At 60.7% G+C, this 12,031-nt stretch overlaps 1 protein-coding gene across 1 annotated transcript in view; it reads left to right on the top strand.

The window, feature by feature from the left end:
- NTRK1 (neurotrophic receptor tyrosine kinase 1) overlaps window positions 1-11,590 on the top strand; it is a 29,124-nt gene extending 17,534 nt beyond the window's left edge. The window contains exons 8-17 of the mRNA XM_037882897.2: window positions 80-409; window positions 1,200-1,217; window positions 1,917-1,975; window positions 2,680-2,782; window positions 3,784-3,930; window positions 4,662-4,792; window positions 5,521-5,693; window positions 7,599-7,839; window positions 9,516-9,674; window positions 10,938-11,590. Of these exons, the coding sequence (XP_037738825.2) occupies window positions 80-409; window positions 1,200-1,217; window positions 1,917-1,975; window positions 2,680-2,782; window positions 3,784-3,930; window positions 4,662-4,792; window positions 5,521-5,693; window positions 7,599-7,839; window positions 9,516-9,674; window positions 10,938-11,123 (1,547 nt within the window). The 3' untranslated portion in view covers window positions 11,124-11,590. The remainder of the gene's footprint in view (window positions 1-79; window positions 410-1,199; window positions 1,218-1,916; window positions 1,976-2,679; window positions 2,783-3,783; window positions 3,931-4,661; window positions 4,793-5,520; window positions 5,694-7,598; window positions 7,840-9,515; window positions 9,675-10,937) is intronic.
- The last annotated feature ends 441 nt before the right edge of the window (window positions 11,591-12,031 follow it).

Below are 12,031 nucleotides of genomic sequence, written 5' to 3'. Positions count from 1 at the left end.
GTTAGTGACTGTGCCCCCTGCCTTTGGGCCCGGGGCCAAGGTGCCGGTCTGAGGCCCTGTTTGTCATCTCTGCTCGCAGTCCCCGCCGTGATCCTGGACCTGCAGGAAGCCATTCCCCAGCACTACTGGTGCATCCCCTTCTCGGTGGATGGCAACCCGACCCCGGCCCTCCGGTGGCTGTTCAACGGCTCCGCCCTGGTGGAAGGGCAGTACATCCACACCAAGATCGTGGAGTACGAGCACAACTCCACTGTGGCGCATGGCTGCCTGCAGCTAAACCGGCCCACGCATGTCAACAACGGGAACTACACGCTGCTGGCCCGCAACTCGCTGGGCGCCGACGCCCGCACCGTCCCCGGACGCTTCATGGACAACCCCTTCAGCTTCAACCCCGAGGAGCCGATTGTTGGTACAGCTCCCCTTCCCCACCCCGGGTCCTAATAACCCTGCTGGGCTGGGAACAGAGCCTTCCCCCCACCCCAGGGCGAGCACTAAGGATGGGGAGGAATTGCTCAGGGCGGATAGCTAGCAGGAACAGGTTTCTGGCTCCGCCGCTGCCCTGCCCTGTGACCTCAGGCAAGTCCCTGCTCTGTGCCTCAGTTTCCCCTCCCACCCATTTCAGACCGTGTCTGTGCCGTGCCCGGCACGACGGGGCCCTGATCTCCTCCATGCTCTAGCAATGCCCCCTAATAATAATACTCGATTATGGGGTTGCTCTTGCCCTCCCTGGAGCAGCCAATAGCCCCAGGGCCACGTGGGTGTTTAATGCCACCGCTCCCCCTGGCACTCGATTCGCACCAGCGAGTCCATGAGGGGCAGGGCAGCCTTGGGATTGGAGCGCTATGTCCGACTCCCCCACCCCACTCCGCTTCCGGGCTGGGGTGTGATTCAGCTGGGGTCTTGGTGTGTCTGAGTCTTCTCCTGCTCACACTGGTTTTACACCAGAGTCACTCCATTGGGTGTCACTCCAGATTTACACCGGAGTGGAAGGACATTCAGGCCCTGGGTTTGGGCTGAACAAAAAGCCAGGGGAGGGGTACTCTGATCCGGATTGGATCCAGGCTGAGGGGCTGCCGGCGCTGGATTTGGCCTGCTTAGGGCAGAGGGTGGGGTGGCCAGGGCAGGGGTCCAGGGAACCGGTGCTGATGCTGTACAGAGAGTAACAATACTTTTCCTCCCTGTTTGCCCCGCTGCCGCAGTGTCCCTGCCTCCGGTGGGTGAGTATTTCCTAGGGGGCAGCTGCTTCTCTTTGTCCGAGGTGCCTGAGTGGCTCTGTCCACCCTGGGCGTTGGGAGCCCCAGAACCCTACACACCCCAGCAGGGCTGCATCGCGCCTGCCTGCTCTAGACCCTTCCCTTTGCCCCATTACCAACCCCTCTTTCGGTAGGAGAAGCTGGAGGATCTATGGTGTGAGAGGCTGAATTAATTCAACCAAGGCCTTGGGTAGCTTGTCCTCCATGCCAGGGCTGCCTTCCGGTGAAACTGACAGGATCTTTAGGGCATAACCTGGGGGGGGTCTTACCTGGATGCACCTGGGAGGTTCTGCAGCAGCCAGGTGCACGGAGGGGTGTGTGGCTAGTGCCGTCTCCCGTCCTGGCACTGGCTGGCCCTGTGATCTGGCTCCGTGGTTCAAGTGGAAGCAGGCATCTTGCAGATCATCCTCCAGCACTGCACAGGAGAGAGGATGGGCCTTTGGGGAAGTTCTGTGGGGCCCATACCCTGTATCCCTGCCCCCTGAAAGGGGTGCTTGACATCTGAACCCCCAGATTTTGCAACTAGCCCCACTCCAAACCCCAGACTCATCACTGCTACCCCAAAATAAAACCCTGGAAGCTTTGAGATCCAGCCCTGAATTTTGCAAGTTTGCTTCTGTCTCTCAGACTAAGCTAACACGGCTGCCTTTCTCCCTGCTGCAGGCAAGGGGAACAGCACGCTGGACGGACCGGTGGAAACATCAGAGGAGCACATATTTGGGGTGAGCTCTGGGAAAGCGGATTTGGGGGACGGGGGAGGGACAGAGGTCACCAAGAATATTCCTGCCTTTGTTGCAGTATGAGGACGGGGCACACATCACCGTAGGGTCTATTGCACCTTTCTGGAAGAAGCTTGCTGCCCTTGGCAAACATGAACCAATAAAGCCCCCTATGAGGTGGGTCAGTATCATTACCCCCACTTCACAGGTGGGGAAACTGAGGCACAGAGAGACAAGACCCAGGACTCCTGGGTTCTCTTCTGACCTCCGCTATCAATACCCTGGATGAGCTTGGGCAAGTCACTTCCCCTCTCTGTGCCTCAGTTTCCCACTCTGAGAAATGGGGGTTGTGACATTGACTCACCTTCCAGGTGGCTTGCGGGGCTTAGTTAATAACTATCAAGGGCTCTGAGGCCCTCAGGTGGCAGCTGCTGGGGCAGGGCAGAGGCCTTCAGTGGCTTATGCCACGTGGCATGTTCTCCGCCCTGCTGGTGGCCATAATGATTTTGCATCACCAAAGCCCGGGATCCAACCTCCCCTGAGGTGGATGGGGGGGCCCATAAATGGCAGCTGGGCCTTTACCTCTGCGATGGGCCAGTTCGTGCCCCAGGATCCCAGCCCTCTGGCACCAGGAGTCTGGGTCCGAAGCCAAGCCCGGATCGCCCTCCGGCCCCGTGGACTGAGCCGTGTCTCCTCCCTCTCTCCAGGTCTCTGTGGCGGTGGCGCTGGCTGTCTTCGCCTGCCTCTTCCTCTCCATCATGCTGATGGTGCTCAACAAATGCGGGCGGCATTCCAAGTTCGGCATGAACCGTAAGTCCCCGTGGCCGCTGCAACCCCCTCCTCCTGGTCCACCGACGCTGTGAACGTCAGGGCTGGTGGCACAGGCCTCTGCCGCTTGAGCCGAAGGAGTAACTCCGTGGAGTGGTAGCAGTAGTAGGCTGTTATCCCCTAAGTGGGTCGGCCACAGGGCCCTTACTGAGCTTGTTACCACACCGGGCACCGGGCTGTGTGGTGCGTGTACCATGTCCCTGTAAGTGAGGGTGCTGGATTCTCAGACCAAATCCGGGTTCCTGCTCGGCAAGCCGAGATCCCTTCCCGCGGGCCCCTCTCTGCCGCTCAGGCCCCACAGCACAGATTTGGTCCCGCTCATCGTAGTGTGAGTCGGGCTGGGTCCTCAACTAGGGTAATCAAGAGCAAACCCAGGGGAGCCCCGTCTACACTAGGTGATGCAACAGCCGAGGCTGCTTTAACCCATGCCCGGAACAGCGCTGGGAGCATTGCCTTCCCCTGTCGCTCCTTGCACTGGGGCCAGGATCAATTCCCCTGCAGGGGCTAAAATGGGGTCAGAGGCTGCCACAGAGTGACCCTCACTCACTTTGCAGAGGGCTCCCCAAAGGTAGGCTCGGGGGACCCAAGGAGAGACCGGCTGGGAGGGTTTTCACCCTCCCCTGGGCTGGAGCCAGGCGGGCACCCCCACCTGCGACCCCAGGGCACCCGGGCATTGATGGGCAACTGCTTTCAGCAGCTCCAGGAGGAGCGGGATTTTAGCACCCCAGTGCCCGGCCCTCCCCACCCCGTATGTGCCCCGTTGGGCTTGGAGCCATCAGATCTCTCGGCCCTGCTGCTGGATCTTTGATGAAGATGCCTGCTGGGGTGGGGAGCGCAGGGACAGCCCCCTTGGTAATTACTGCAAAGCTACCCGCTCTGCTCACTGCTCCCCGCTGTCCACCCCCCAGCGGTGGCGGGGGGTGGGGGGGGCAGCTAGACCAGGGGGCTGCTGGAGCCTGACATCTCTCCCCTGTCCCACGCAGGGGCGGCCGTGCTGGCCCAGGACGACGACCTGGCCATGTCCTTGCACTTCATGAACTTGAGCAGCAGCCCCCAGTCTTCAGCTGAGAGCAAGCTGGAGGGGCTGAAAACCAACTTCATTGAGAACCCGCAGTACTTCTGCGACACGTGTAAGGGCCGGGGGGGGGGGGTAGGGCGGGTCCGGAGGGGCAGGGTGGGTTCCAGGGAGGATTAAGGGAGGACTGGGGGGGCTCCCAGACAGTTAAGGAGGGGCAGGGCGGGTCCCAGGGGTGGAGGGGCTGGAAAGGACGTGGGGACCCAGGGGTGTAAATGGGTGCAGTGACGCAGGACGCACTGGCACTCCCTGCCCCGTGCGTGGGGCCCCTCTGGGTTCTTAACAGGGGAAAGGTGCACACACGCCCACACACGGACGTCCAGCCCCTGGTTGGCCATGGGTCGGGGTGTTGACAGGGAGTCCTGGACTGGCTGTGTGGAGAAAAAGCAAAGGAAGGGGGCAGGGGAATCTAGGGGTTCAGAGCTGCTCCCTCCCACCTGGATCCCTTGGCCCCTCCCACCTGGACCACCTTCTTGGCCCCTCCAATTCTCCTAACCAGATCCCTCACTACTCTCCCCGGAAGAGCCCCAGACCCCACCCCACCTCTCATGCAGCCAGATCCCTCTGACTTCTCTCCTCCTCCTCCTGACTGGAACCCCCAGCTCCCCCTTTTTCCAAATTCAACCCTCCCCCAGCCTGCCCTGCCTCCCTGGCCCTCTTTCCTTTCCAGATCCCCGCCCTGAGAGACAGCCGTTCCCCGCCCAGCTCCGCACCGCCCCTACGTGGGGTGTGTGTGTGTGTGTGCGGGGGGGACGGGACGCTTAGCTCAGCCCTTACTCCTTGCAGGCGTCCACCACATCAAGCGCAGGGACATCGTGCTGAAGTGGGAGCTGGGGGAAGGGGCCTTCGGGAAGGTCTTCCTGGCTGAGTGCTACAACCTCATCCCCGAGCAGGAGAAGATGCTTGTGGCCGTCAAGGTAACCCCGTCCCCTCCACCCAGGGAAACCTCCACGGGGGTGAGGGGGATCCCAGGATCCACCTGGGGGCCTCATGGCTGTCAACATGCTGCAGGCGGCAGCCACTCACGACAGGCAGGGTGGGGCTAGAACCCAGATCCTCCTGAGCTATGGGAGAATCACCATTCACTGTCAGCAGTATAGGCCATATGACACACTTTTGAGGAGTTCTGATTCCATCCAGTAGGGGGCACTGGTGAGCGTGTAGCCGCATGCCAATGTATTGAATGGGGGCCCAGTCCAGACCCCTTCGGAGATCAGATCCAAACTCGCCCCGATGGTTCTAGCTCTAGGTGAGACCCAAATGGGCCCCGGTTCTTTCCCAGCTGTGATGGGGACACTCCCACACGAACGGCGACTGGCCCACTCAGTCCTCCTGGCAGCTAGAGGGGATGGAGCCAGAGGCAGCTCTCTGAGTGCTGCAGTACCGCAGCACATGGCTGAAATCAGGGCCCGTTGTGCCAGGCGCTGCACGGACGCCAGGGGACAGAAAGTCCCTGCCCTGCAGCGTTTACAGTCTAACTAGGCAGGTTTGTTCCCCGTGTCACACCTGGGGACTGGGGCCCAGAAAGAAGAAACGACTTGCCCAGGGTCAGCAGCAGCAGGAAGCCCGGCCACCGCCCTGCCCCCCGGGGACCCCAGCCCCGGTGCTCACCCTGCCCTCTCTGAGCCCGTCTCCCCGCCCGCAGGCCCTGAAGGAGGCGACGGAGAGCGCCCGGCTGGATTTCCAGCGGGAAGCGGAGCTGCTGACGGTGCTGCAGCATGAGCACATTGTCCGGTTCTATGGGGTGTGCACGGACGGCGAACCCCTCGTCATGGTCTTCGAATACATGAAACACGGAGACCTCAACCGCTTCCTCAGGTGGGGCCCGGCCGGCAGCCAGCACGGGGCGGGGGATGGGGTGGCTCTGGGCTGCTTCTGCCCCTGGCGTAGATTAGAGCAGCCAGTCGGGCTGCTCTAACTTCCCTCCAGTCTGAGGTACCATCCAGCAGCCCAGAATAGCCAGAGCACGGTATCCTCCCCCAGCACACCCCTCCCCATCCGTGGCCCCCTCTGGCACGGCCCCTGCATGCAGGGTGGCGCCCCAAAAGTCTGTTGTGCCAGCCCCATATGCGGTGAACAAGGTGCCCCGTCGCGCTCCAGCACCAGAGGGAGGCCGAGGAGCGAAGGGTCAGTTGTGAGAGGTGGTTTTCACCCAGGATTCAGGAATTGCTGGGGTGGGGCGACCCAGGCTGCAAGGGGGAAGGATCTTGCGCCCAGTGTGGGGATAGAAGCCGGGGCGAGAGCGCGGAGAGACGTGGCCCATTGGGTCAGCTGAGTTGCAGATGGGGGGATATATGGAGCCTGAAATGAGCTGGGGGGCTGGAGGTTCGGGAGGGTGGATGAAGCTGTGGGGGGAGCCAGGATGTGGAGAATGGGAGTGGCAAGGTGATGGGAGGCAGAAGCCAGGGCGGGGCAGTGAGGCCAAAGTGGGGGGACAGCCCTGACAGTCCACCATGGGGTGGGGAACACATGCCCCATCCGCCCTTTAAATAATACAGTGTCAGCCCCCCCCCCACACACACACCTTGATCCTCACAAGGGCTCTTGGTTGTCTCCCCTCGAAGCCCAGCTCCCCTTCCCCTGAAGCGTTAGGGGGCTGTTTGGTGACCCCCAAGGGCCGGGGTGCCAAGTACGGCATCACAACACACGCAAGTCGGCCTGCACCACACACGCACTCCACACTCGGAGACACGCCGAGCGACACACCGACACTTCTCCAGGCTCCCACCGAGCCCTGCCTGGCCCGTGACTCGGGATTATTCGCCCCGTTATGGCGGTCCCTGCCTTGGATTCCCCCCGCCCCCCTGCTCCATTACCGCGGCAGCTCAGACAGCGGGCCCTGCTAATGCGGCCTCCTTGCAATATTGATTAGATTAGCTGTCTGAGAGGCTGAAATAGAGGGAGATTGGCCATCAGCTGGAATAAGCAGAGACTTTTCGATTGGCCCCCGAGGTATTGGCACTAGACGGGGCATCGCTTAGCGTCCACGGGATGAGCTCTGAGACCTGCCTTTGATGATTATTGTTATGGGACTTGGCATTAATGGTTCTGCTTCCCCGGAGCCGCGCGGGCCTGTCCTTGCCCAGGCTGTCAGCAGCACTTGGCATCAAACGAGCCCCGTGAGTGCGGGCACCTGGCTGGGAGAGGGGGAAGGTATCCCCCGTGCCCCGCCCCCCCCCACCCTGCCGGCTGGGTCTGCACCTCATATCCCAGCCCCACAGGCTTGCGGGGGGAGGGGGGGCAGGGAGCTGGGCTAGCCCCACATCCTCACACACCCAAACACCCCCCCTCTCGCCCAAACACACACCCCATAACCCCCTCCCCCATACACACCCTCACATGGATACATTCATAGACATGTCAATAGACACATAAACACACAGACACGCCCTCAAGCTTACACACGCTCACACCTGCCCTCGGGAAGGAATTTCCCCCCCCCCAAGTCATATTGGCAGGACTCTTGGGGGCTGGAGGGGGTTCCCCTTTCTCTGCTGTGTAGTGCGTGGATCGCCTGCTGGGATCACCTGGGCACGTCCCTCCTCGCCAGTTCTCTGCTGGTGCCCGGGCCTCGGGCATTGGTGCACCTCGGTCTGGCCGCACCCAGGCCCGCTTGCACTTCCGCCGTGGCCTAGAGTGATCCAGAGTCAGACTCTGAAGAATCGGGTCGGTTCCGGTCCGCTTGAGCCTGGCCTCACCGCAGCCCGCCCTTGCCCTGCCCAGGTCTCACGGGCCAGATGCCAAGATCCTGGATAATGGGAACGGCCAGTCTTTCGGGCAGCTGACCCTGAGCCAGATGTTGCAGATCGCCACCCAGATCGCCTCGGGCATGGTCTACCTGGCCTCGCTCCACTTCGTCCACCGCGACCTGGCCACGCGCAACTGTCTGGTGGGCCGCAGCCTGGTGGTGAAGATCGGGGACTTCGGCATGTCCCGGGACATCTACAGCACGGACTACTACCGGGTGAGCTCCCGGGGCAGGGCAAGGGCCTGATTCTGCTGCCACGCCTGCCCAGGGCCCAATCCCCAGCCTCGCAGAGTCAATCAGGGCCTTTCCGTCGGCGCCAGTGGGCACAGCAGGAGTGGATGCTACTGGCCTGGGCTGGCAGAGTGCTCTCAGAGAGCTCGGCTCATGCTGTCTCTGTCCCTCCCTTGAGTAGGGTGGCCATGTCCCTGGTCTCCAAACTCCTACCGCTGTCACAGCCTCCCAGTGTCTCCTCTGCCCACCCCTCCTCAGCGCCTGTCTCCCTTCCGATTAGGCCCCATCAGGTTTGGGGTCAAGGCTCAGGCCTCAACACTTGGGAGAAAACGCAAGTTGCCTCGTAACTCACTGTCAATGTCTGTGTCTCATCTGCCACTTAGAGGATAACAGCCTACTGCTGCTGCTGCCAGCTAGTGGAGCTCAGGGGCTGGTCCATATAGAGGATAACAGCCTACAATTACTGCCAGCTAATGGAGTTCAGTGGCTGGTCTGTATAGATGACAGCCTAATGCTGCCAGCTAATGGAATTCAGTGGCTGGGCCATATAAAGGATAACAGCCTACTACTGCTGCCAGCTATCAGAGTTACTCTGATAGAAATCTGTGCTTTGTAGGTCCCGTATTTGAACCCCGTTAGGGATCCCATCAGCCAATTCTTTGCCCCCCGTTTCCCAAGCACCCCTCTGCCCAGGTCTGTGAGGCTGTGTTCAGTGCCAGTGGAGGGCTTTCCCCTCCTGTGCTTCGTTAACTAGAGACAGCGCTTCCCTCGAAGACCCCAGCCCACTCTCCCCCGTTGCTCGAAAGTGCAGTGTCAGTCGCTGGCTGCCCCGGCGTAACCAATGCACGGGAAGAGTGAGGCTTCTCGGAGCAAACGCATCTCAAGCCATGTGCCTGGCCGGCTGGAGGAGAGACCCATCCATCTCCATCTCCTCGAGAGCTCTGCTGGGATCGGCCTCTGGGGCAGGCAGGGGGCTCCGAGGGGCCTCTTCCAATTTTCCCTTTTAGCTCCTGCCCCACCTCCGTCCCCCTATGCATATTTAATGGGGCCTGCGATGGAAAAGGGAGCGCAGGGCACTTAGCGAGTGGAAAGGCAGCGCTGCCGGGGGGGGGGGGGGGGGGGGGGGGGAGGGGCCCTCGATGGGCTGCTGTGAAAGGATTAATAAAAGGAGAGAGAGAGAGATGGCACGAAAGGAGCCCCTTTCTGGGCCTGATTCTGTTCTGTCGGTGTAAATCAGGAGTGACTGGTCTCACGCTGGTGTGAGCAAATGGAGAATCCAGCCCCGCCCCTTTCATCTCTCTCCTCTCTCTTTTTTCTTTCTGTCCTGCTCCTTCCCTCTGTCATTCTTCCTGCTTGGTTTTTTCTTTTCTTTCTTTTCCCACTTTTTCCTTCTTTTACATTCTTCTTTCTCCTTCTTTCCTCTTTCATTCTTTCTCTCAACTTTTCTCTTTTAATTTTCTGTCTCTCAAACCTTTTTCTTTCTCATCTCGTTCTCTCTCATCTTTCTTTGTCTTTTTCAAACGACTTCCTTCCATCTCTTTTTTTCTCTCTCTTTTTTTCTTTCTCTCTTTCTTTCTGTTTTTCTGCCTGCTGCAATATCCTGGCTCCGCCCGCCTCCCCACCCCTCTGGCTAACCCATCCTCCCCTGGTCTCTCTGGCAGGTGGGTGGACGCACCATGCTGCCCATCCGCTGGATGCCCCCGGAGAGCATCCTCTACAGGAAGTTCACCGCCGAAAGCGACATCTGGAGCTTTGGGGTGGTTCTCTGGGAGATCTTCACCTATGGGAAGCAGCCCTGGTACCAGCTGTCCAACACTGAGGTGAAGGGTGGCTCGGCGAGCGTGGGGTGGGTGGCAGTACCGTGGCTGGGGTCAGGGAGAACGGCTGGGTCTTTGAGCTGCTGATTCTCTGATGGCCAAGAAGTCAGCTAGGGGGAAAGGAGAAGGGCTAAGAAATAAGGGGGGACCCCATCGAGGACCCCATCCCCCATGGCTTAAAGCAGGAAGCCCATAGCATGCTGTCCCTCGTGTGGCAGTGCAGTCTAGAGGTTACAGCCGGGAACTGGGAGTTGTGACTCCTGGGTTCTGTCGACAGCTCTGGGAGGAGGCGGAACGGGAGTCAGGATGCCTGGGTTCCATTGTGCAGTCTAGGGGCCTGAGCAAGGGACTGGGGATCAGGACTCCAGGGTCCTATCCCCAGCTCTTCCACTGGCTTGCGTGTCCTCAGCTTCCGTCCCCTGCGTCCATCGGGGCTAAGAACCCTCACCGGGTGGGGATCAGTTTGCAGGATCCTCACACGACAAGATGCCAGGGAATATGGGCAAAACACCCTCCGCCTCTAACATGGCCCTGCCGGTCCGGCTCTCCGGGATGGCTTGGGCTGAGCGGAGAGGGGCCAGCCTGGCTCTGGGGCTTATGGGAGTGGGGGTGCGAGGGGGGCAATATTTCAGTTCTCTGAAGCGTGAAAGATCTGATTCAATTTGCCGGCCCGGGGTGAAACCTGACCTGCCCCTAACGAACTCACTGCGTGGCCTAAGAGCTTCCTTGCCCATCCCCTGGTATAATGTTCCCCATAGCAGATGGGGAGTCCCTGGGAGCGGACTGATGGTTCTTTCTCTCCCTTCCGCTGAGCCCAGGAGGATTCTGGGGGCGGGAGCCCGGTGTGCAAGGGAGATTGTCGCAGTGTCTCTTGGTTTCGTGTCGATGACACCGTTCACCTCAGGACGACAAAGCACCCCAGTCTGCTGGCCTCAGAGGACAGACTCCCATGGCCCCCAGATCAGAACAGCTAAGGGCTGGTTGGAATTGGGCAGGGAGTGGGTCATCACCAATTTATAGACGGGGAAACCGAAGCACAGAGCGGCGAAGTGACAAGGGACTCCGCAGCAGAGCTGGGAAAGGACCTGGGAGTCCTGACTCCCCTTCTGTGCCTTACCCCCCGCACCGTCCTGTGCCCCCAGCGGGAATGGTATAGCTAAGCTCAGTAATGGGCAGAGAGAGCGCGTCGGCCCTGTCCTCCGCTCAGGGCAAGTCGTTGCGGGGTTGAAACCCAGACACTTCATCTCCTCTTCCGCTTCTCCGCAGGCCATCGAGTGCATCACGCAGGGCCGGGAGCTGGAGCGGCCCCGAACCTGCCCCTCGGAGGTGTACGACATAATGCAGGGCTGCTGGCAGCGGGAACCCCAGCAACGGCAGAACATTAAGGAGATTCACAGCCGGCTCCAGGCCCTGGTCAAGGCCCCTCCAGTCTACCTGGATGTCCTGGGCTAAGGACGGGGATAGAGAGGGGCAAGGAAACCGGCTCTTCCTTCGGGACAACCCCACCGGGATCCTCCTCCCACCTCCTTGCCTGCCCCTCGCCCCATCGACGCAACGGCCAGGATCCCACCCCCATCCTGGGGACAGAGGTGGTGGGACCACAGAGAGGTTCCCTGCCTCTGGCCTCGGCGGTACTGTTCCCTCGGGCAAGGGCGTCAGGATGGGACCGGGTTCCCCAAGACCCTGTCAACGTCACACGAAAGTCGCTCCCTTCGGCCTCCCTTCAGCTCTGGCTGGCGGCCCGGGCCGCTGCCCTTTGCCCCCCGAGAGCAGTGGCAGGAGGGTACGCATGGCCCTCAATTCAGACTCAGCCTCCCCAGAAGCCTCCTCACCCGCCAAAGACAGACGGACGCTAAAGGGCCTGATGGAGGACACCCTCCACCTCAGCGGGTGGGGGGCCTCTGCCCCGTGTCTCTTCCTACAGCAGACTCCACCCGGGCACTGCGACCCTCCTTCTGCCCCCTGCTAGGTGACGCGGACGCATCAGTTATTAGTTACCCGCTGGCTGAAGGACTGATGCCAGCGGTGTCTATTTCAGGGGGAGGATGCTTCATGGGCTCAGACCCCCCAGGTTTGGGGGAAGGCCAGCGGGAGGGGTGGGGAAGTGCTGTTGAATGGTACGAACGTGTTTAACGCTATTTATCACTATACACTCTAGCTCTTCACTGTACTGGCTTATCTGGGGTGGGGTGGGGGGGGGTGGGGGGAGTGGGGCCAAGTCCTGGGGCTAATTGATTGTAAGTAACGGGACGTTTGTCCGCCACAGGGCTGGCTGTGAAATCCCTTCGCAGCTTTTGGGCCTGGAACTCGTTTGCTGAGGCTGCGTTAACGACACCCACCTCTAAGCGTCCAGACGTCCA

The sequence above is a fragment of the Chelonia mydas genome, chromosome 24 (assembly GCF_015237465.2).
Source record: "Chelonia mydas isolate rCheMyd1 chromosome 24, rCheMyd1.pri.v2, whole genome shotgun sequence".
NCBI lineage: Eukaryota > Metazoa > Chordata > Testudines > Cheloniidae > Chelonia > Chelonia mydas.
The sequence above is the reverse complement of the archived record's forward strand: the minus strand, read 5'-3'. Positions and strand labels throughout refer to the sequence as shown.